Genomic DNA, 21,872 nt, shown 5'->3' with positions numbered 1-21,872 from the left:
TTCTCTATTTTTTTTCTTGGCTACAACAATTATTTATTGGTATGATTAAGAAAGGGATAACACAGTGGAAGCCATCATGAATGCAGAGCTCACCATTTATCCAGGGGACCACATCTGGGGATATATTTGACCCTATAGTCATCAGGAATGAGCCACTTCTCAGCCACCATGTCTTCAAATTCATCGGCTATGCTTCACAAATTCGCATGTCATCCTTGTGCAGGGGCCATACTAATCTCTGTGTCATTTCAATTTTAGTATATATGGTACTGAAGCAAGCACCTCTTCACTAAATATTATTTCAGAAAAGAAAATATTCTTAGTAAAAGGTTAAAGAATGTTCTGTGAGGCCTGTTTAATTATTCAGGGAATTTTTAAAAATTAAGGTAATACCCAAATATGACATTTTAGAAAAGGCAAAACTATGGAGACAGTAAAAAGATCAGTGGTTGCCAGGGATTGGTGGGGAGGGAAAAATGATCAGGTGGATCATGCAGGACTTTTAGGGCAGTGAAACTATTTTGTTTGGTACTGTAATAGTGGGTACATGTCATTTACATTTATCAAAATTCACAGAATGTGCATCACCAAGAGAGAACCCTAAAGTAAACTATGGAGTTTCGGTGATAACATATCAGTGTAGGTTTGAGTGTGACAAATGCAGGCTCTGGTGGGGACTGGGACAACTATATGTGTGGGGCACAGGGCATGGATGGAAATAGTCTGTACTTTCTGTTCACCTTTGCTGTGAATCTAAAACTTCTGTAAAAAATACAGTATATTGGGCTGGGGATGTGGCTCAAGTGATAGCACGCTTGCCTAGCATGTGTGAAGCACTGGGTTCGATTCTCAGCACCACGTAAAAATAAAATAAAGGCACTGTGTCCACCTAAAACTAAGAAATAAATATTTAAAAAAATTAAAATACAGTATATTAAAAATGTTAAAGCAATGTACTGGAGGGTTAAGAGCCGGACTTAGATATTAGACTGTTTGGGCTTCAGTCTAATTCACAGACTACTGAGTGGCCTTAGACAAGTCTTAACTCTCAGGGCCTCAGTTTCCTCAACTATAGAACTACTTCAGTGATCTAAGATTAAATGAATCATACAGGCAGTTAGCATAGTGTTGACACACTGGGGACATTAAATAAATCTTAGCTATTTTTGGAAATTTTAAATAAAAAACAATTAAGAAAAGTTTTGACCTTTTAGGTAAGTTTTAGGCCCCTAATTCCTATAGTGAATCAAGAGACTTATTTTGATGTTAAATACATACATTGACATTTTTTCTCCACTGTTCACATGGTACCACACTTTATCTTTTTCTTACAACAAATGAGTACCTATAACCAGGAAAAAAATTTGTTCCCTGCACCAAGATAGGAAGATCAGCTGCCCAAGACAGTGGTTTCTCTGCATAATTCCTGTCGGTCACCTAGATTCTAATGAATCCTACTGGATCTCCCCATCCCAATGCTGAGGTTCATTTGTTGGACAGCCATAACTGCTCCTAGGCCCTCTCTTCTGAGATCCAGGCCTATGTATTCAACTGCCTGGTGGACATTTTATTTAGGTGCCTCAAAGTGTTGAATTCATGACCCCTCCACTTTTACACCAGCCCTTCTTATTTCCCCCCTCAATGAATGACCCATCATCCACTCAGATGTGGAAATTAGCAGCCTAGGAATCTTCCTGGATTCCTTTCGTTTACCCTACACAACCCCCCCACCACTCAACTTAAGTCATTCTACTTTTAAAAATATTGCTAAGATCCATGTCTCTCTTTCCTTCTCGATCTCCACTGAATTCAAGCCATCATAATCTCTCAACTGGACTGCTGCCACTGGCTCCTAACTGGTCCCCGAGTCTTCTCACCTTTTTTCACTCTTTCTCCACACTATAGGTTGAGTGTGGAGAATTCAAGGTTCAGAATTCCTGTCCAGGACAGCTGACTAGGGACACCCTGCTTGCAGTTAACTATTGTGTTCCTGATGCGACCAAGTATTTTTTTCTAATGACTAAATAACCTTACTTTTATTTCTGAGAAAAGGAGACTTGTGGGAGGCGATCTTTGCGCGTCATTTGAGTTACCTCCCTGGCAAGAGGGAGGGTGAGAGGCGCTTAAACACAGCAGTGTTAAAAGCCTTCCCCACCCTTTCCCAGGTCCGAGGGCTTGTCTGTGCAGAGACGTGCCTGTCCACTGACCTGAAGACCCAATCGCCGCCCCTGACCTTGGGATGCTGCCCCCCTTAACCTTCAATGGATGGGATTTTCCCTGGAATTTTTTGTTCTCCAATAAAATCTCACTCCCTGGCATGCTCTCCCTCTCTCACTAGTCTCTTCTGTAAACCTCACCACCGCATTAGGTGGCTAGAGGCGGGAGCTAGGAGAAGCCATCTTGGAGCTGTGTTAAAGGTAATGAGAGTCTGTCTCTTTAATTTAAAACTCATTAGCAATTTCTTATGAACCGAACCTTCTTTCATGAAGCTCGCGCTGGTCGCGTGGCAGAGACTGGTTTACTTTAACTTCTGGTAACCATAAACTGCAACCCATATATTCAGGAGGAGATAATTGGTATTCTGAATACAAATCTTCCAAATATGCATGAACTGGGACACGCTTTTTAAAAAAAAGGTATAAGGGAACATTTTGAACCAAATAAGACCTTGAAGATGAATCAGTCTAGACCAGGGGTCTGCCAACCAGCCTGCTATTTGTTTTTATAAATAAACACATTAGAAAGAAGTCACACTCACTCATATATTGTTAATGCTATTTACAAGTGTACTACAAAAGCAGAGCTGAGTAGTTGCATGCAACAAATCATACAGCTTACGAAGCCTAAAATACCTGGCCCTTACAGAAGAAAATTGGCTGTAGGAAAAAAGTACTCTTGAGGTTTGTCACCCTGGGTTGTACATCAGAGACCCCTTGTAGAAGGGGTCACCTCAGGGATTCTGCTTCAACTGGTCTGCAGTTAAGATCCAAGTACTGTAACTAAAAACTTAAATTTCTCCTGAGTTGCTGAGATTACACAGGTGTGCATCATCATGCCTGGCTTGTGTCCCCTTTTTAAAATAACAACTACTAACATCTATAAAGTCCCTTACTAAATCCACCTCCATCATCTCATCCAATCCTTAAGTACATTTGAGGTTCTAGGAGCAGGAAGCTTTGCTAGCCTTGCTTGAGATAACAAAATTGAGACTCAGAGAATTTAGTCCTATTCCCAGTCTCTATTTAGTAAAAGGCAGCTAAGAAACATGTGTAGGTCATTTAAATCAAGTCCACTGCCCACAAATTACATATTTAGATTTTATTTTGGCATGTGGAATCCCACTTGCTTTCAGTGTCTGTAGACACGAAAGCATACCTGCTGTTCCCAGAACCTTAGAAATCTGTCCTCCTAAAGCTGTCTATCCTCCTATAGCTCCTGGGATTCCTTAGGGTCACTGGAGGAGAGGATGTGTGTGTGTAGTAGCTCCAATCCCTGCACCTTCACTTCACCCAGAGCAGATATATTTTTACCATTCAAATATTAGGCTCACACATACAACTGTGTTTGAATAGAATTTCATATGCAAAGACCACTGATGTGGCTCAGACCTCTGTCCATTGTTTTAATCCAAATGTCACGAACACTGCCCCCAAATTCCTGACACTTCTTATCATCAATCAGTTCTCCCTATTGGTCTGAATGAAGTCCAAAGTAAGTTTCTCAGAGTACCAACACTCCCTTTTGAAAGATGAAGGACTTATTTTTAATAGACCAGAACTTCCCCCATCTGTCATGGTAACTGGAATGGCTCATTACTTCTTCCTGCCTACTGTTGTATATACTGCGTAATCCATTATAAAAAAGCAACCAGTCTCATTCACTCTCTGGCTGGGCCACAGCATTTCTCCCCAATGTCTGCCTTAAGCCTAACCCAAATGCTCTCTACCTTGCTGCATCCCTTCACTTTCCCGCTTTCTATCTATGGAAGTAAAGTGAGGCATTAATCATGGGGAAAAGGGGTGGAGTAAGACATCTTTTTACATTTCTTTGTTCCCAAGAGGAAAACACAGAGGTGAGAAAACACACATTGGGCGGAACACATTCAACTTTTCATTCCATAACAATATTTGCACCCTTCTGTAAGAGGAGGATGACTAATTGATTAGTCAGAGCCAAGATATTCAATGGGCTGAGTTTTTATCAGACTGGGGCCCGAGTATATGAGATGGTGCTATGGTTAACCTTGTCCTGATAAGTCAGGGTCTATTCTCAAATGTAGAGGGAGGATTAGGGTTGGAGGCAGTAGGAAACTTTCACTGTCAATCTAAATTTAGTTCTAAGAATGACAAGGACATCCAGAGTCAGATCCATGAAATATTCATATTTCACATCTGAGGAAGCAATATTAGTGAATTCTACACCCTAACTGCCAGACATAGCCTAATGCTTAGGAAAGCACAATTCTCCATCTTTTTTTAAAATTGTGTTTCTGGGGATGGAACCCAGGCCTCAAGCATGCTAGACAAGCTACAACTCTAACCCACAGTCCCTAAATCTTAAATCAAACAGGCTATCATCTTAAATCAGTATTAGGGGCACTTTGACTTTTCATTTTATAATAGCGTCCCTGTTTCTCACTTTACTATTTCTCAAAATATATGGTTCCCTTCATACACACACACACACACACACACACACACACACACACACACACATATACATACAAACATAAATACTTTTAAACATAAATTCCCAAATCAGGAGAACTGGATAACAAGATAAATTCAAGAAGCCAAGAGCATGGAAGAAAAAGTCAGTCACCAGATTTTACATAAGATCATCTGAACTTCTCTGGCCATTCAACTTCACATATTATTCCAAATACTCTATGTCACATAGTCCACAAGATCTTCCTCTGGGACTCTGATGTAATCAATAGCCATACTTGTCATTAAGATGGGTTCTGCCATCTCCACTTTGGCCTAAATCAAAGTATAAAAAAGAAAGATATTTACTCTTTCAAAGTTGAGAGGAAAAAAGATATTCATATATTTGTAGGCCTAAGTAAAATAAATATTGAGGTTTCCTTCCATGATAGAAACTTTACATTTTGTATACAATTTTGGAATATAGTCCTTTTTTCATGTCTACCCTAACATTTGTTAGTAGATAAGAAGCAAACATTCTAGTAACTAAACTTCTTCTGATTATAGTATCTTAGAAATACCATCCATAGGGGCTGGGGTTATGGCTCAGTAGTAGAGCGCTTGCTTCACATGTATGAGGCACTGGGTTCAATCCTCAGTACCACAGAAAAATAAATAAACAAAATAAAGGTATTGTGTCCATTCACAACTAAAATAAATAAATAAATAAACAAAAATAACATCCATAAAAAACACAACATATAATCAGCATATGAAGAAATAAGCATCTGGGGCTGGGGATGTGGCTCAAGCGGTAGTGCGCTCGCCTGGCATGCGTGCGGCCCGGGTTTGATCCTCAGCACCACATACAAACAAAGATGTTGTGTCCGCCGATAACTAAAAAATAAATATTAAAAAATTCTTTCTCTCACTCTCTCTTTAAAATAAATAAATAAATGGTAGGTATTTAAAAAAAAAAAAAAGAAAGAAATAAGCATCTAATATATTGCCCTAGGTGTGCATGTATGAACACAAAATTGGTAGTCTTTATAGAATACAATTTATAATATCTTAAAAATAACTGTGATCTAGTATGTTAACTTATATTAGTTTTTTCTATAAATGGACCTCTATACTTCACTTATTATATTAGCGGTTACTTATTGCAGAGTTGTTATAAAGGCAAAAGACTGGAAACACAGTATTTAAATAAGTAAAGGTATAGCCACACCATTAAAAAAACCAAAAACAAAAAAAAACTATGCTGCCATGTAAAAAGAAAATGATAAATTTGTAAGTAATTATGGAAGGCTTTCTATATAGTGCTAAGCACAAAATAGCAAGGAGTAGAAGATGCTTCCACTTGTGCAAAGTGGTGAAATATGTGTTTTATTGTCTATATAGGCATTTTGTTTAATATATAGGAATTATTAAGAAACTGATAATATTTTGTTGTTTTTAGAGGAAAAAACTGAGTAGCTGAGGCACAGACAGAAGACTTTGTTTTCTGTTGATAAAGAAAATTTGAAATATATGCAAAAGCAAATAGAAAAATATAATAAGCCCCATCTACCTCTTATCCAGCTTTAATAATTATTATATGTGGCCAATCCTGCTTTATCTCTTACCCCCCCCCCTTCAGTACCTTCTCTCGATTTTTTTTTTTTTTTTTTTGGTAATGGGGATTGAACTCAGGGGCACTCCACCACTGAGTCACATCCCCAGCCCTATTTTGTATTTTATTTAGAGACAGGGTTTTACTGAGTTGCCTAGCACCTTGCTTTTGCTGAGGCTAGCTCTGAAATAGCGAACCTCCTGCTTCAGCCTCCTAAGCCACTGGGATTACAGGTGTGTACCACTGTGCCTGGCTTATCTGGATTATTTTAAGGTAAATCCCAGATGTCATTCCATCTACAAATGCTTTTGTATATTTGTCTAGAATATAAGGACTTTTTCCAAAAAACGTAACTCAATATCATTCACTTTTAAAACAAAAAAAATCAATAATTTCTTAGTATCTTACTATCAAATATCCAGTTAGTGTTCAAAATTATCTAGCTGGTTCATAATTTTTAAAACAGCTATTTGCTGTTTTAAAGTAAGGACAGGGTGCACAGATTATATTTAGTTGATATGTCTTCTCAGATCTTTTAATCTACCTATTCTTGCAGAAGGGAAACCTTCACTACATACTCTTGTAACTATTATTTTGAACCTTAAACATGTATGACTTATTCAAATACATAAAGAAATCTAAGAGGAAAGGAAAAAAAAAATTTAAAAACTATACCTTCAGGTGGAACCCACACACAGTAGTCTGGGTCATCTTCGGGATATTTAGAAGAAAGTGTGGGGGGAAACTGCAAAAAAAATATGGACTATTTTACTCAAAAGAATTTTAACTCTAAGATAAATTACTGGCTTTATAGTTGCCTGTTTGCAAACAAAAACTAAGCACAGTTTTCATTAATGATGTGGCCATTAATAACCCATTTGGGGGAACATTGTCTGAGTCTTGATTTTTTTTTTTTTTCCTCATAAAGCCTCAACAAGCTGAGCTTTCATTAGTGAGAGTGATGTCATGCTTTTTAAAAGGGGCAGTAAACACACGGCAGATATAAGTGCTTAACAAAATAACTTCTGGAGAGGGAAATCTGGCATTTGCCTTTTGACCTAAGTGTAAAAAAGAATTAACAGAGCAAGAATAACTGCTATTCTCTGAAAGCTTGCTTATAGGATTGATCTTTGGCTGGTGTCTGGAACTTGAGTTTTTGGAAGATTATTATTATTTTTTGGTACTGGTGATTGAGCTCAGGGGCACTTGACCACTGAGCCACATCCCAAGCCCCATTTTGTATTTTATTTAAAGACAGGGTCTCACTGAATTGCTTAGCGCCTCACCGTTGCTGAGGCTGGCTTTGAACTTGTGATCCTCCAGCCTCAGCCTCCGGAGCCGCTGGAATTATAGGCGCGTGCCACTGCACCCAGCTTCTGGAGGATTATTACTATTACCCTAACTGATAAGGGTGGCTCATTGTGTCTCTACTATACAAACAATGTGGTTTATGCTGAACATCTGTTTTCTTTCTGGGAGTCTGGATTTGTGGTACATGCCAATCAGGGAATGCCTATATGATCCATTCCCACCAAAAATAGTACTGAGTCTCTAACAAGCTTCTCTAGTTAGCAAGATTTCACAATTGTTACAACTTATTGCTTGGGAAATTAAGCATGTCCTGTGTATCTCCACTGAAAAGGACCATTCAAATCTTATACTTAGTTTACCCCAGATTCCACCCCAACCCTGTTCATATTGCCAACTGTGCCTGGTATCCTTTTACTGTAGGAAATCATAGCTGCAAATACAACCATATGTTGAGTCCTGTGAGACCTCTTGTGAATTACAGAGAGGTGTCTTGGGCCTGCCAACACAACCCAGCAATTGCACTTCTTGGAACTTAGCATATCCATATAATATTATGTATTCATAAAATTATTCACTATAGCACTGGTGTAATGAAAGCCTAGAAACAATTCAAGTGTCTATCTAAAGGGTATTGGCTAAACAGGGTATATTCATGCACTAAGAAGCTCTTGATATATTGATAAAGAATGATTTCCATGACAGATTAAAAAAAAAATTAAGATACAGAATGGAGTGTGTTTATATCTTTTGTGTAATAAAAAGATGAAAATAGCATGTTATTCAAATGTCTGTATAGCATATTAGGATATGAAGAAAAATTCACAAATTAATATAAAAAAAAGTAGCATGTATATGAGCAGTTATAGGGAATAGGGTGAATGGAGATAAGAATACAGAATTCAAAAATATAAAAATTAAAGAGTTCAGATTTCTAGGAGAGGAGGCTAAGGCTGTTGGGAACTCTGTCAGTTTCCAAAGATTCACACTCCTAGATGTGGTCTGTCATAAGAGCATTCATTTCAACTTTCAAAGAAAAGTACTTACCTTGCCTGGACCAGGAGCTTTCTTTTTCTTCAATTCATCTCTGCTTTTCTCATATTCATTCTTTGGTGCTAATTTAAGGGGGAAAAATGATAATAACTATTTTCTGAAAAAGTAATAGACAAAGAAAGATCTTCTCCTAAGACAGTGTTAAAATTACTGAAGAAAACATCAGTGACAATCTACTACTATAAAAATGAAGGAGCTTGGCATGGTGGCTTGTGCCTGTAATTCCAGCAGCTTGGGAGGCTGAGGCAAGAGAATTCAAAGCTAGCCTCAGCAAAAGTAAGGCACTAAGCAACTCAGTGAGACACTGTCTCTAAACAAAATAAAAAATAGGGCTGGGGATGTGGCTCAGTGGTCAAGTGCCCCTGAGTTCAATCCCTAGTACCCATCCCCCTGCCACACATACACACAAAAAACATTAAAAGGAGAGCATTTTTCTTTCACTGATATCCCTAGTTTTTAAAACAAGGCTACAAGCTTGAGGTATGATGAGGATGATGAGGCTATTTCTATTATTCCACATTTTAACCATTATAAGTAAAACCAGATAAAAGCAGTCCCTTTTCTTTTATTGATATTTTTTAATTTTTTTTTTTTTTTTTTTTTTTTTTTTTTTGTGGTGCTGAGGATTGAACCAGGGTCTTGTGCATGTGAGGCAAGCACTCCAGCAACTGAGCTATATCCTCAGCCCTTTTTTTATTTTTGTACCAGGGATTGAACCCAAGGGTGCTTAGCCACTGAGACACATACTCAGTCCTTTTTTAATATTTCATTAAAATATTAAATATCGCTAAGTTGCATAGGGCCTCGTTAAGTTGCTGAGGCTGACTTTAAACTCCCAATCCTCCTGCCTCAGCCTCCCGAGCTGCTGGGATTACAGGTGAGTACCACTGCACCCAGCAAGCAATCCTACTTTACCAGGCTCACTGTGCCTCTACTGTACAAATAGTGTGGTTAATGCTGAACCTGCTTTCTTTTTAGGAGTCTGGATTTTGGGTATATGTGAGGCAGGGAATGTCTATGTGATCAATTCCCAACAAAAATCCTCAGCACTGCCAACCTTTCAAGCAATTTAATAGATTGGGAATCATTTCCATAGTAAGACATATTCAATTGGGAGATGTAAAATTGGGGTAGGCTTTGTATGGCTAGAGGGAAGCATCAAGACATCAGGTGCTTTGTAGGACAGGGAGAAGAGGAGTAAAAGGCACATGAGATAGCACCAAACACAAACCTTTCACATACTCCAATTTCATTCAGGGTGCTGGTGGTTGCACCTACCTAGGATCTATATGGCCATTTCCTATGCTGCCTTAGGGTCAGCTGCCAACCCCTCTTTTTAAAGTTAGGATGTATCTGCGCACAGAGAGGCAAAAGAGTCTGCTATGCTACTTACCTGATGGTTCTTTGCATGATGAAGATGTTTCATTAATCTCTTGATAATTTTTCTTCTGTTCCATGTGGCTGATTTGAGACATGTTTTCTACAAAAAACAGTACCAAAGCCTACTGTTATTATTTAATTCATGGTGGACAGACAAGAAAACAAAACAAACAAACAAAAAGCAAAAGAATCTATGCCTATATATGATAATCTAGTTTTATTGTCATTAGCTTCAACTAACTTTTTTTATTTTTTCGGTACTGGGGATTGAATCCAGGGGCACTCAACCACTGAACCAAATCCCAGCCCTTTTTTGTATTTTATCTAGAGACAGAGTATCACTGATTTGCTGAGGGTCTCAATAAGGTGCTGAGGCTGGCTTTGAACTTGAGATCCTCCTGCCTCAGCCTCCCAAACTGCTGGGATTACAGGCATGTGCAACCGTGCCTGGCAGCTTCAACTAACTTTAATGAGTTAGTTGTATCTCTCTAGATATCTAACAGGACCAATTTTCCACTTAAAAAACCCAGCCAACTTTGAGGTAAACTTACTGGCAAAACTTACCAAAAGCCTTAAAAATATACATATTTCTTGGTGTAGAAATTGTACTCCCAGGAACATTTTTTTTTTTTTAAAAAACCAGTGTCAAGCACCAAGATTAAGTGTTTACAATAGCAAACATTAAGAAGTGATTTGTATGTTTAATAAGTAAAAGTTAATAAATTATGACATATCCAAGTGATGCCCTACCCCTAAGTACAACATTTAAAAATAGCATTTTAAGATAGGTGCAGTGGCACATGCCTGCCATACCGTGACTTGGGAGGCTGAGGCAGGAGGATCACAAGTTCAAAGATGGTCTTAGCAATTTACTGAGTCCCTAAGCAACTTAGCAAGACCTTGTCTCAAAAAAGAAAAAGGGCTGAGGATGTGGCTTAGTAGTTAAGCACTTCTGGGTTTAATCCTTGATACCAAAACAAAACAAAATTAAATAAAAAACATTTTAAGATAGGGAAAAAACAGGCTATAAAATAGCATGTAAAATAGGATCCTCATGCTGTAAAAATAAAAAACTAGAGGAAAAAAAGGCCTGGAACAATCCCTCGCAGTCACGGATTTACCAATTTAAATTTATAAACCAGATTTTAAAACCTATGCCATTTTCATACACAGGTATACTTTGGTCCCTAAACAACAAAATATAATACTTATTGCTCCCCTTCCTACTGGTATGGCCCAAAGTCCCAGGTGCAGAAAAAACTACATATAAGTATCTTTTTAAAAAGGCAAGTATTTTGCCAACAACTAAACAAAGAAGGCAAATAGGTGAGGAAACAGTAACTTTTCTGTTCCTCAGACACAGTTGAAGGTGACTCAAGAGGAAGACTGTACCCCAGGCCTACTGTTGTAAGTACACCAGTGTAGTCTCTCTGAAGTAGATATGCACACATTCCCACACACATTTAACACCAGTGTTTATTTTTCCTCACATTCCCTATTTTTTGTGAGATCTTAATCTTGCTAAACAGTTTGGCAACCTGCAGGAAAATAACTCCTACAGTTAATAACGAATAAGAGGCACTAAAAGATAAATAGTAATTTCTAGAGATGAGATTTGGAAAGATTTCTTTTTTCTTCTTTGGACTTTTATATCTAAAATTTCTAAAATGCATAAATATTCTTTTCATAATCACAAAAATTATTTTCAAATTAATCAATTCCCTCTCTCAATATTTTTCATTAAATCTTTTCTCATGAGGGTGAGTGTTATGTGCCAGATTCTCTTTTAGATACTATAGACAAAAAAATGAATAAGGCATGATTCTTGTTGAGAACTTTAGTTCATTAGGCTTAGCCTCGTTTAAGGGTGGGGAGAAAAATGAGTAAGGGGAGATTCATCCTGAGATCACCTAATCAGGCCCCAACACTCACACTTCTCCCCTGCCCTCCACCTCTAAAGTGGCATCAGCTCAGGGTCATTCCTCAGCAGCCGTGATGACAGAATCTACAGATTTCAATCCTCTATCATTCTGGAACACACTGGAAATACTTCCCTTTAATATGCAATAGAATAAATAATGACTGGCAATCAAAGGAAGAGGACTAACTACATTTCCTTAGTACAGAGTCAGTGTCTCAAATATATAACGTCAAAACTCATAGACAAGAACTAGTTTGCTTTTTTAACCCTATCCATAAGTAATACAACTGGCCCTCTGAATAGCACCAGGTGGAGAAAGATATTACCATGGTTTTTTGTTTCCTTAGAACATGTGAGATCTGTGGGAGAACTCATTTCCTGCACTGAAGTTTCTGGTTCTATCTCCTGTGGCAACCTGCTGTTTCCATCCTCCATTTTCTCTTCGTGCTCCTCCTTTTCTTTCTCTTCTTCTTCATCTTCTTCTTCCTCCTCCTCTTCTACTTCAGGCTCGTCCTTCATTCTCATTAGAGCCGGAGGGAGTTCTGGACGCTTGGGGGGCAATTTCTATGAGGGAAACAAAACCACAAATGTGTAGTTCTACATAATGATAAAAAAAGAGGCAAATTTCTTCCAGGAGGTTAAACTAAATGCATAGAATGTCTAACTCTCTAGGTTGATAAATCCTGCAAAAGCAGGCTGGAAGTGAAATTTTCACATAAAATGGTATCCATATATGGACCCTTAACAAGTATGTTTATTAGTTTATAGGATCAAAACATTTTTAGGACTGAGGTGTAACTCAATGGTAAAGTGCTTGCCTAGCATGTACAAGGCCCTGGGTTTGATTCCCAGCAATGTGGGTTGCAGTGGTGGGGAGAGAACAGGCTAAAGATTATTAAATACCAAACATTTGAAACAGCTTGGAGGGAATTAAAACATTTATTCCAGAGGAGCAATAGCTGTAGGAATTCTATCATATTTGACCTCTTAATATTAAAGGACCCTAATTTATTACAAAATCTTCTAGGGAGTAAATCAGACACACATTCCCAAGAAAGAAGTCATCGTACTGTTTTTTCCTTTTAGACTTAATGTAATTTCAAGGAAATAAGACTTGTAAAACAGTAAAACTGATCCTGAAGAATAGGAAGACATTTCTTAAAGTATAAAGCAACATAATTTTTTTTTTTTTTTTTAAAGACACTGTTTTCCTATGTCACCCAGGCTGACCTAGAACTCCTGGGCTCCCAGTGATCCTCCTGCCTTAGCCTCCAAGTAGCTGAGACTATAGGCATATGCCACCATATCCAGAAAAGCACGTTTAAATCAAGGTCTTTCAATATGAGCACTTATTAGGAAAAGTTGATCATATTTGTGGAACAGAAGTTTCAAAGTATACCTTGTTTATATCTTTTTAAAAAAATATATAACTTAGTTTGGTAATCCTCTAAGAAAGTCATTTTAGGAAAGCATTTTTCTTCTATTTAAAACATAAACACTGCCCCTACCCCAAAGCTTCCCTCTTCCATAAACCACACAACTCATTCAGTACACATAGCTGAGACTTCATCTCTGCCACCAGAGGGCAGTATATCCCAATACAAGGTATTAATGGGCTGAATCCTCCCTACTTCCATATCCTGCAAATTCACATTTTGAAGTTCTAATCCCTAGGACCTCAGAATGTGACTGTATTTAAACATAATAAATGAGGCATTTAGGACAGGGCCCTAAGTCAATATTACTGGTGTCACTAGAAGATACTCCAAAAGTGCAAATGCACAGGGGGACTATCAAGTGAAAGAGCAGCAAGAGGGGGCAACCATCTGCAAGTCAAGAAGGAAACCAACTGTCAGCACCTTGATCTTAAGACTTCCAGCATCTAGAACTGTGAGAAAATAAATTTTTGTGTTTTAAGCCACCCATTTTGTGGCATTTTGTTATAGCAGCCCTAGCAAACTAATACCCCACAGGTTCAGTTCTTTAGAGTGATAAAAAAAACTTTTAAAAGCTAAATCTATAAATAGGAATATATGTAAAGCAAAAACAACCATCAGTGAGACATTATAGAAGAGTAGAAAGATCATAAAACTTAGGATAAAAGATGGATCTGATAGTGTTATATGGTATTTTGCCTGGTTTTTCTTCTTTAAGACATAGTATTTCCCACAAGTTATAAGGTATTGGAAGGATTAAACAGAGTATGGAAAATCATATGGCAGAGACAAGCATATACGTTACATTCCTAATAAATATTATTTGAGTCTGACTATTACATCCATTCACCAGGTTAAAAACATTTAACTGAGTCAGATGTGGTAGTGCACACCTGTTATCCCAGGTATTTGGAAATTTGGGGCAGAAGGATCACAAATTCAAGGTTAGCACAGGCAACTTAGCAAAACCCTATCTCTACTGCACCTACTCCCCCTGCCCCCCGCCGCCAAAAAAAAAAAAAAAGCATTCAGTGTAAGAGATCTATTTCTAAACCCAATATTCATTTGAAATTAACAAACTATTACTTGAATTTACAAATCAGTTACTTACAAATTGACTGGTATGAATTAATTTGCCAATTCTTATAATTCTAAATTGAACAGAAAAAGCTAACAAGCAAATTCTGGGAAAGATATGACTATACCAAACCCATAACCCTTTTTAACACACTGGTGTAATGAGTCATTTGCACTTGTAAAATAAAAATTAGCTCAGGGATAACTCACCAGTTAAATAACACTCTACCTTGACTCACAACTTACCCCTACTGTTCCAGTTTTTAACTTGAATTTGCTTCCTCCTTTCATAGCACCAAAGAGAGGCAGTGTAAGTTTCTTAGCTTTATTTTCTGTATCTGTAGTCTGACTTTCAGTCCTAGGAAGAAAGAACAATTATACATATCTATTCTGGTGAGTCCAAGGTTTTATCTATAAATATTGTAACACTGACAAAGAAACTGCTGGTAAAACAAAAGTGACTACAAAATGAGTATCTGGAGCATACAACAAGAAGGAGGTATTCAGGCAAGCAGAGTTTGAATGGACAATGACATTGCTGACTATCATGAACAGAATTATTAAGGGCAAGATGATACTGCTCCCTTAGATGAATAAATTACAACATGCTACAGTCATCATCAAATGACGACTACAGTACAAAGGTCACTGGTAAAGGAGAATACATTAAGCATGACCCCATTTCCATTAAGTGGCAGGAGATGGATCTACGGTGTAAAGCCCTATTTCCCACCAATCTCTGAAGTGACTTACTTTACTTATCCAGAGTTCACACTTAACCATAACCATGTGCTATGAGCAAAGACATTAAAAAAAAAAAAAAAGGAAGTGTGTGCATAGGTTGGGGGTAGGTAGGATAGCTTGCATAATTAAGAGAGTGCAACTGTTGAGGTTGTCAACATTCTAATTGGCTAGAGATGGTTATAAAAGCCAAGCCCAAGAGAGTAAAGCTGAAAAAGAATAAAAAAGAAGAAATTAGAAAAGAGAAGGAAGAGAACAGTAAAAACAAAAAAGACAGCAGTTAACAAGACACTGAACTTGTCAGAGTAGCAAAGGTGACAATGAGAGGTAGGCAAAGGCAATAATTAGAAGATGTATGAAGACACAGGGGAAAGTAAGCAGAGGTCACAAAGGCAATGAGGAGATGGCTTAAGGAAACAGGAAAACTTAAAAGAACCAAACTAGACCAGGGAAAAAAGCCCCATGTTGCCTTCACCTGGACCATGGGACACTCCTGCAAACTGGAATATAAGGACAGGACTGACACTTTTAGACCTTATGAGGAACTGACTACCCTGGCCTATTCTGAAGCTCACTTGCTGCCTGCCATCTTTGAATTAAGTCTTGTCCCCTTCCCTAGTGGCATTCTTGGGATCCAGCTTCACCACCTTTCTCCCTATCAGAGTCAGAACCCATTCCCTTCTTATGACCACCAGAAAAATCCTGCCTGCCTGACCCTGAAATACCCTCTGCTAAATCATGACCCTTTGCACCCATCCCTATAAGCCTCATAGACAGAGAAAGGTAATAACACAGATGTTTTTCTACTACATTAAATAGCAGATATTTAATAGCTATTAAATGACTGGGCTAGTCTGGAGGATGTGCAAAGACTGGCTCAAAGGAAGTGAAAGAGCAGGAGAGAGGATCACAACTAGGAGTTGCTTGGAGGATAAGTCTGGGAGGCAGAGTTAGGTAGAAACTTTGGAAATTCAACTCTGAAGAGAGAAGTGGAGGGAGAAGTTAGAGAGCATCTAGGCCAGTAGCCAAGAAGGGAAAGAAAAGAGAAATCAGGCAACCACACAGACCACCAACAAGAAGGGAGCCTCCAGAGGAAGCAGAAACATGTCTTTTAGCTCAGAACACCACCCAAGGGGCTGACTTAACAAGTTAAAGGATGATCAAGGTGAAATTAAACTCACAAGTAATTTGTTTACCCTGCATATGTCCCCTGAGTTCTTATTTACAAAAACAATGTTATGAATAGTTGCTAGACACAACAGAAATAGTAAAACTTAAGACAATCATGTCAATAATATATGTATACCAGCACTTTAAGTGCTATCCATTTAATCTTTGCATCTTCATTACCTCCAATTTACAAATGAAAAAAGTGATGACCAAAGAAGTAAATTAACTTGCCTCAAAATACCCAAAAAGTAATTGCTAGAGCTGAGAATTAAACCTAGGAAGTCTAACTCTGTGGAACCTATTTCTCACCATCATTAAGTTAGGTAATTTAGATGTCATACTGGTTAACTGGACATTTGTGATTAGGATTAGGAATCACTACACAGTAGTCCTCTCTGATCTCCAGTAGATACCTAAATCTATGGATAACACTAAGCTCTTTATTTATTTTCTCCTATACATACATTCACAAATTTATTGTCTTTCCATCTTTGTATGTGTGGGTATGTTACCAGAGACTGAACCAGGGCCTCATACATGCTAGGAAAGCATTCCATAATTGAGCTACATCCCCAGCCCTTTTTATTTTACTTTAAGACCTAAACTTCCAAGTAGCTAGGATTATAAATTTGTACCATAGCACCTGGCTTGAGAAGGTACCTTTTAATATGTAGATATTCCTATATAATGCCATCAGGTTACAAATTTCATACACAGGGATGAGGGACTTAAGTATTTACTGACAAACTAAAGTAGAGTCCAACAGAACTTTCTGCAATGATGAAAATTTTCTATATTGCACTATCCAATACAGTAGACACCAGCCACATGTGGCTACTGAGCACCTGAAATGTGGCTAGTATAACTGAAAAACTGAACAATTAATGTTATTTAGAGAAATTTTAGCTAGATACAGTGGCACATACCTATAATCCCAGCAATTTGGGAGATTAAGGAAGGACAATCACAAATTTGAGATTAGCCTCAGCAACTTAGCAAGGCCCTGTCTCAAAATTGAAAAAAAAAAAAAAAGGGCCAAGGATGTAGCACAGAGGTAAAGCACCCCTGGGTTCAATCTCAGTATTGAAAACAAAACAAAACCAAAAAAAAAAAAAAAAAAACAAAAAAACCCACACACAAAAACAAACAAAAAACAGAAGAAAAAAAGAAATTTTAGCTTTAATAATACATGTACCTACCTATTGGGTGCTATATTGAATAGTATTAACTAATGAAAACAAGAAACTTCCTGCAGTTAACCACCTTCAGAAGTGGATGAACCCATGTAGCTAGTACTACTTTTTGAGATCCCACCTGAACTGTGCTCCTGGGGGTTGTTTATTTCTATAACAATCTATTCTACATTTTCAAAATTTAATGAGACCATATAGAATAAAATTTTAAATACTGTCAAGTTGAAAGACTGGATCGTTCCCCAGCCCCTATACATACTCTCTCACTCATAAATTATCCTCAAAATCTGACTTAGAAATGACTTGATAATCTTCTAGATGTCTCCAAATGAATTTGAATTAATCTAACCCAATAATTTTCCCAAATGCAAAGTTAACAAAATTCACTTCTAGATTATGCTTCCTTCCTTTAAAGGAAGAGATTTTTCTTTAAAAAAAAAATTCACACAAATTGAACAATTTTCAACTGGTTCTTTTTTTTTTTTTTTTTAATTGTTTTAGTTGTTATTGGATCTTTATTTATTATATGTGGTGCTAAGAATCGAACCCTGTGCCTCTCACATGCTAGGCAAGTGCTCTACCACTGAGCCGCGACCTCAGCCCCTCAACTGGTTCTTAAGAATGATAAATATAGGAATTAAAAGACAATTTGTAAGCCAGGCATGGTGATGCACACCTGTAATCCCAGTGGCTTGGGAGGCTGAGACAGGAGGATCACGAGTTTGAAGCCAGCCTCAGCAAAAGTGAGGCACTGAGCAACTCAATGAGACCCTGTCTCTAAATAAAACACAAACTAGGACTGGGAATGTGGCTCAGTGGTTGAGTGCCACTGAGTTCAATGTCTAGTAAATGTTAGCCAATTTGTGCTTTTGGCTTTTTCTCTGTGGTTTTTAGAAGCATCCAAGTCCAAGATTTATCACTCCTGAGAAAAGAATGTCAAGAATGACATGTACAGACTCAATTTAAAACTATGGGAGGGGGTGGAAATATAGTTCAGTGGTAGAGTACTTGCCTAGCATGCCCAAGGCCCTGGGTTCAATTCCCAACATTAGAAGAAAAAAAAATTTTGTAAAACTATTTTACAAGATCATCATTCCTGATTATGAAAAGTGGCTGTGTCAAGCCCTTGTCCAGGCTAATCTAGTGAGCTCTAACCTAGCTCTGCTGGTTTAACCCCAGATTTACAACTAGAAAGAAGAAAAGAAAAACGAGAAAGATGGCAAGCTACATCCTACTTCACAACTTCCAGCCATTTGTTTCAGAAGTAAATCAGGGTCCAGCTCCTGGGGTCCCTCATCATAGGTATCTCCCTCTTCTCTCTCTCTCCACATTCATTGTTAGAACTGGGGTTTTTCTAATAAAAAGGGCATCTAAACCTTTGCCTACTATATGCCTAATGTACCCAAAGAAATATTCACACATCTATAGTGAGATGTTTCTCCCCACCCCCAAGGGATAGATTTGCTTTTATTAAGAAATAGTTTCACTACAACAAAACTGATAATATGATGATAATACTATTTTTTTTTTTTTTTTTGGCAATGCTGGAGATGGAACTCAGGACTTCAATCCTGCTAGGCAAGCACTCTACACTAAGCCACATCTCCAGTTGTTAGTATGATATTTAATTTTCCAGCTATTTAATATTTAAAACTAAAACTGTAACCACATTACAATAAATTTAGACCTACAGCAGTATGGATATTTGACATAGGATTTTCTTTTTAAAATAAATATATTTGAATAGAAAGTATACTCACTTGGTTCAAAACTCAGAAAGTATATAAAGGTATATATATTGTGAAAAGTCTCTCTCTTTTTGCTGACCCCCACCCACTGTAGTTCCCATTCCCAGGAGTCAATTATGTTATCAGCTTCTTAAAAAAAAAAAAAAGTTTTTTGAGAGGGGAGGCAGAGAGTTACTGAGGATCAAACCCAGGTGTGCTCTACCACTGAGCTACATCTCCAATACTTTTTTATTGCGAAATTGCCCAGGCTGGACTTAAACTTGTAATCTACTGCCTTAGCCTCCTGAGTATTTGGGATTATAGGTGTGTACCAAAGCACTTGAAACCTTTTTTTCTTTATTGGTGCATATTAATTATTCAAAATAGTGGGCTTTGTTGTACCATATTTGCATATTATCAGCTTTTTTAAAAAAATGTTTTTAGTTGTGGACACAATACCTTTATTTATTTATTTATTTTTATAAAATAAATAATTGAGGATTGAACCCAGTGACTCACACATGCTAGGCAAGTGTTCTACCACTGAGCCAAAACCCCAACCCCTTGTTATCAGCTTTTTATAAATCTTGCCAGATATACAGTAGCATATGCTGCTGGAATCCTTCTCAGATTTTCTTAATGAGGACAACCAGGTACTGCAGACACTGATGGCTAAAGGTCCACACTTGCACCTTTCTCAGAATTCCTGTGTGTCCTTTCTCAACTATCCATCGTCAATAAAAGGTTGGGTGGCGGGTATAAAAGCCCAAGCTCTTAGTCTCTAAGGCATCTGTGATGCCATTACAGCTCTTGAAACTACTTCTTTGCCCAGCTTCTTCCTCTACCTATCCTGCTCCCTCACTCCTCTACAAATTTCTCCCAAGAGCACTGTCTCAGTAAATCACTTGCATACAAATATCTATCTCAGAGTCTGTTTTTAGAGAACCTGACCTAAACAGATCATACATATATAATCAAGCAATGGCCTACTGATGTATTCTTTCTTTACCACAGACAATCCTTGATGCACATTTTTCTGTTACTTAATATATCTGACAATGTTTCCACATTTTACTTAGTTGCCTATTTTTTTACAGCTACATAATATTCAATTATATATGTATATTATAATTTAGTTAGCCCATTCCCTTTGATAAATATTTAGGTAGATTCTCATCTTTTACTACTATAAATAATGCTACAATATATATTGTTCATTTCCTAAGAATGTAAAGAACCAATTTCTAGAAATTATAATTACATCTAATAATAATTAACTCAAAGGTCATATGTATTTGTAACCAGGATAGAAACTGCCAATTTGCCCTGTATAGGGAAAATCACAATTTGCCTTTCAACAAAGCAAAAAAAATAACAAAATAATAATAATTTGCCTTTCAAGAAATGTCTTTTAGTCATGGCTTCACTGGCACAGTATATTTGAGTTTTTGTGAATTTCATGGATAAAAAATGTGTTACATTGTAGTATTTATATTTTTCTTACAACAAGTGAGGTCGAACATATTTTCATATAGTTAGGAATAATTTGTATTTCTTTTTCTGAGGCCTGCTGGTTGATATCCTTTCCCTATTTTTCTCTTGGGTTGTTGGTTATCTATTTATTATTCATAGTTTTGTTTTTGTTTTCCAGTACTTGGGATTGAAGCCAGGGCCTTGTGCATGCTAGGCAACTGCTCTAACACTAAGCTGTATCCCCACATCCCCAGGTCCTCCTCCCCAATTTTTTTTTCTTTTTTCTTTTTAATTTTGAAACTGGGTTTCACTAAATTTCCAGGCTGGCCTCAAACTTGAACTTCTCCTACCTCAGTATCCCAAATAGGGGTTACAGGTGTGCATTATGTGTAAGGCTCACAGGTCTTAAATTGGTTTCTGTGCATGTTGTTTTTATGAAAAGTTTATTGTGCAGCAAAAGATGAAGTAAAAAACTTTAGAGCCTTCCAGTGAATCAGGAATCTACATAGTTTCTTCTGAAAATCCTCCAACAATCCATAGTTCACAAATTAAATGGGGTTTTAGTTACTCTATAAGACCAATGCTTTAAGGTTTTCTGTGCTAGGCTGGGATATGGGAGCACATGCCTAGCATGCATGATGGTCCTAGGTTCAATCTCCAGCACAGCTTAAAAAAAAAAAAAAAATTCTATAATTATAATAATTATTTAAGAAGATAAAAGAGAAATTCAGGGTATTAAACACCACATTTATTTAAAATTCCAAATATCAACGGATTACTTACTTTTTTAGTTCTGGAATCTCTGCTGGCTTTACAATTTTTATTAACCCTTTAAGCCTCTGTTGTTCTTTCCTCAGTTCGAAAGTTCTGAGATGAAGTTTCTTCCTGGACACACCATCTAATGCACTCCCTGATTTCATTTCTGACATGAATGCATCTAAAGAATCCTGAGGTGGGGACTCTGACAGAGCTGTCCAAGAAAGGGATAATACATATTTAGGCAGATTACTCCAAATACTTTTAAATTCAGCCAAAATTTCTAGAGAAAAATCACTTATATAAAGCTAGTTAGAGAACATTACTGAGATTAGGAATAAGAAAACAGATTATAGCTATGTGACCTTGGGAAGTG

The 21,872-nt window shown here is 37.3% G+C and overlaps 1 protein-coding gene and 1 non-coding gene across 2 annotated transcripts in view; both read right to left on the bottom strand.

Moving 5' to 3' along the window:
• Positions 1 to 178: 178 nt before the first annotated feature.
• On the bottom strand, positions 179 to 282 carry LOC114091167 (U6 spliceosomal RNA). Its single transcript, XR_003582470.1, has one exon. It is a non-coding gene; the product is annotated as a U6 spliceosomal RNA (small nuclear RNA).
• A 2,466-nt stretch (positions 283 to 2,748) lies between these two features.
• The window catches only part of Slc4a1ap (solute carrier family 4 member 1 adaptor protein), a 28,514-nt gene continuing 9,390 nt past the window's right edge, over positions 2,749 to 21,872 (bottom strand). Inside the window, exons 8-14 of the mRNA XM_027933366.2 lie at positions 21,524 to 21,710; positions 14,683 to 14,794; positions 12,250 to 12,487; positions 10,016 to 10,102; positions 8,617 to 8,684; positions 6,937 to 7,006; positions 2,749 to 4,982 (exon numbers count right to left, since the gene is read on the bottom strand). Of these exons, the coding sequence (XP_027789167.2) occupies positions 4,933 to 4,982; positions 6,937 to 7,006; positions 8,617 to 8,684; positions 10,016 to 10,102; positions 12,250 to 12,487; positions 14,683 to 14,794; positions 21,524 to 21,710 (812 nt within the window). The 3' untranslated portion in view covers positions 2,749 to 4,932. The remainder of the gene's footprint in view (positions 4,983 to 6,936; positions 7,007 to 8,616; positions 8,685 to 10,015; positions 10,103 to 12,249; positions 12,488 to 14,682; positions 14,795 to 21,523; positions 21,711 to 21,872) is intronic.

Source organism: Marmota flaviventris, chromosome 14 (genome assembly GCF_047511675.1).
Source record: "Marmota flaviventris isolate mMarFla1 chromosome 14, mMarFla1.hap1, whole genome shotgun sequence".
Taxonomy (NCBI): Eukaryota; Metazoa; Chordata; class Mammalia; order Rodentia; family Sciuridae; genus Marmota; species Marmota flaviventris.
The sequence above is the reverse complement of the archived record's forward strand: the minus strand, read 5'-3'. Positions and strand labels throughout refer to the sequence as shown.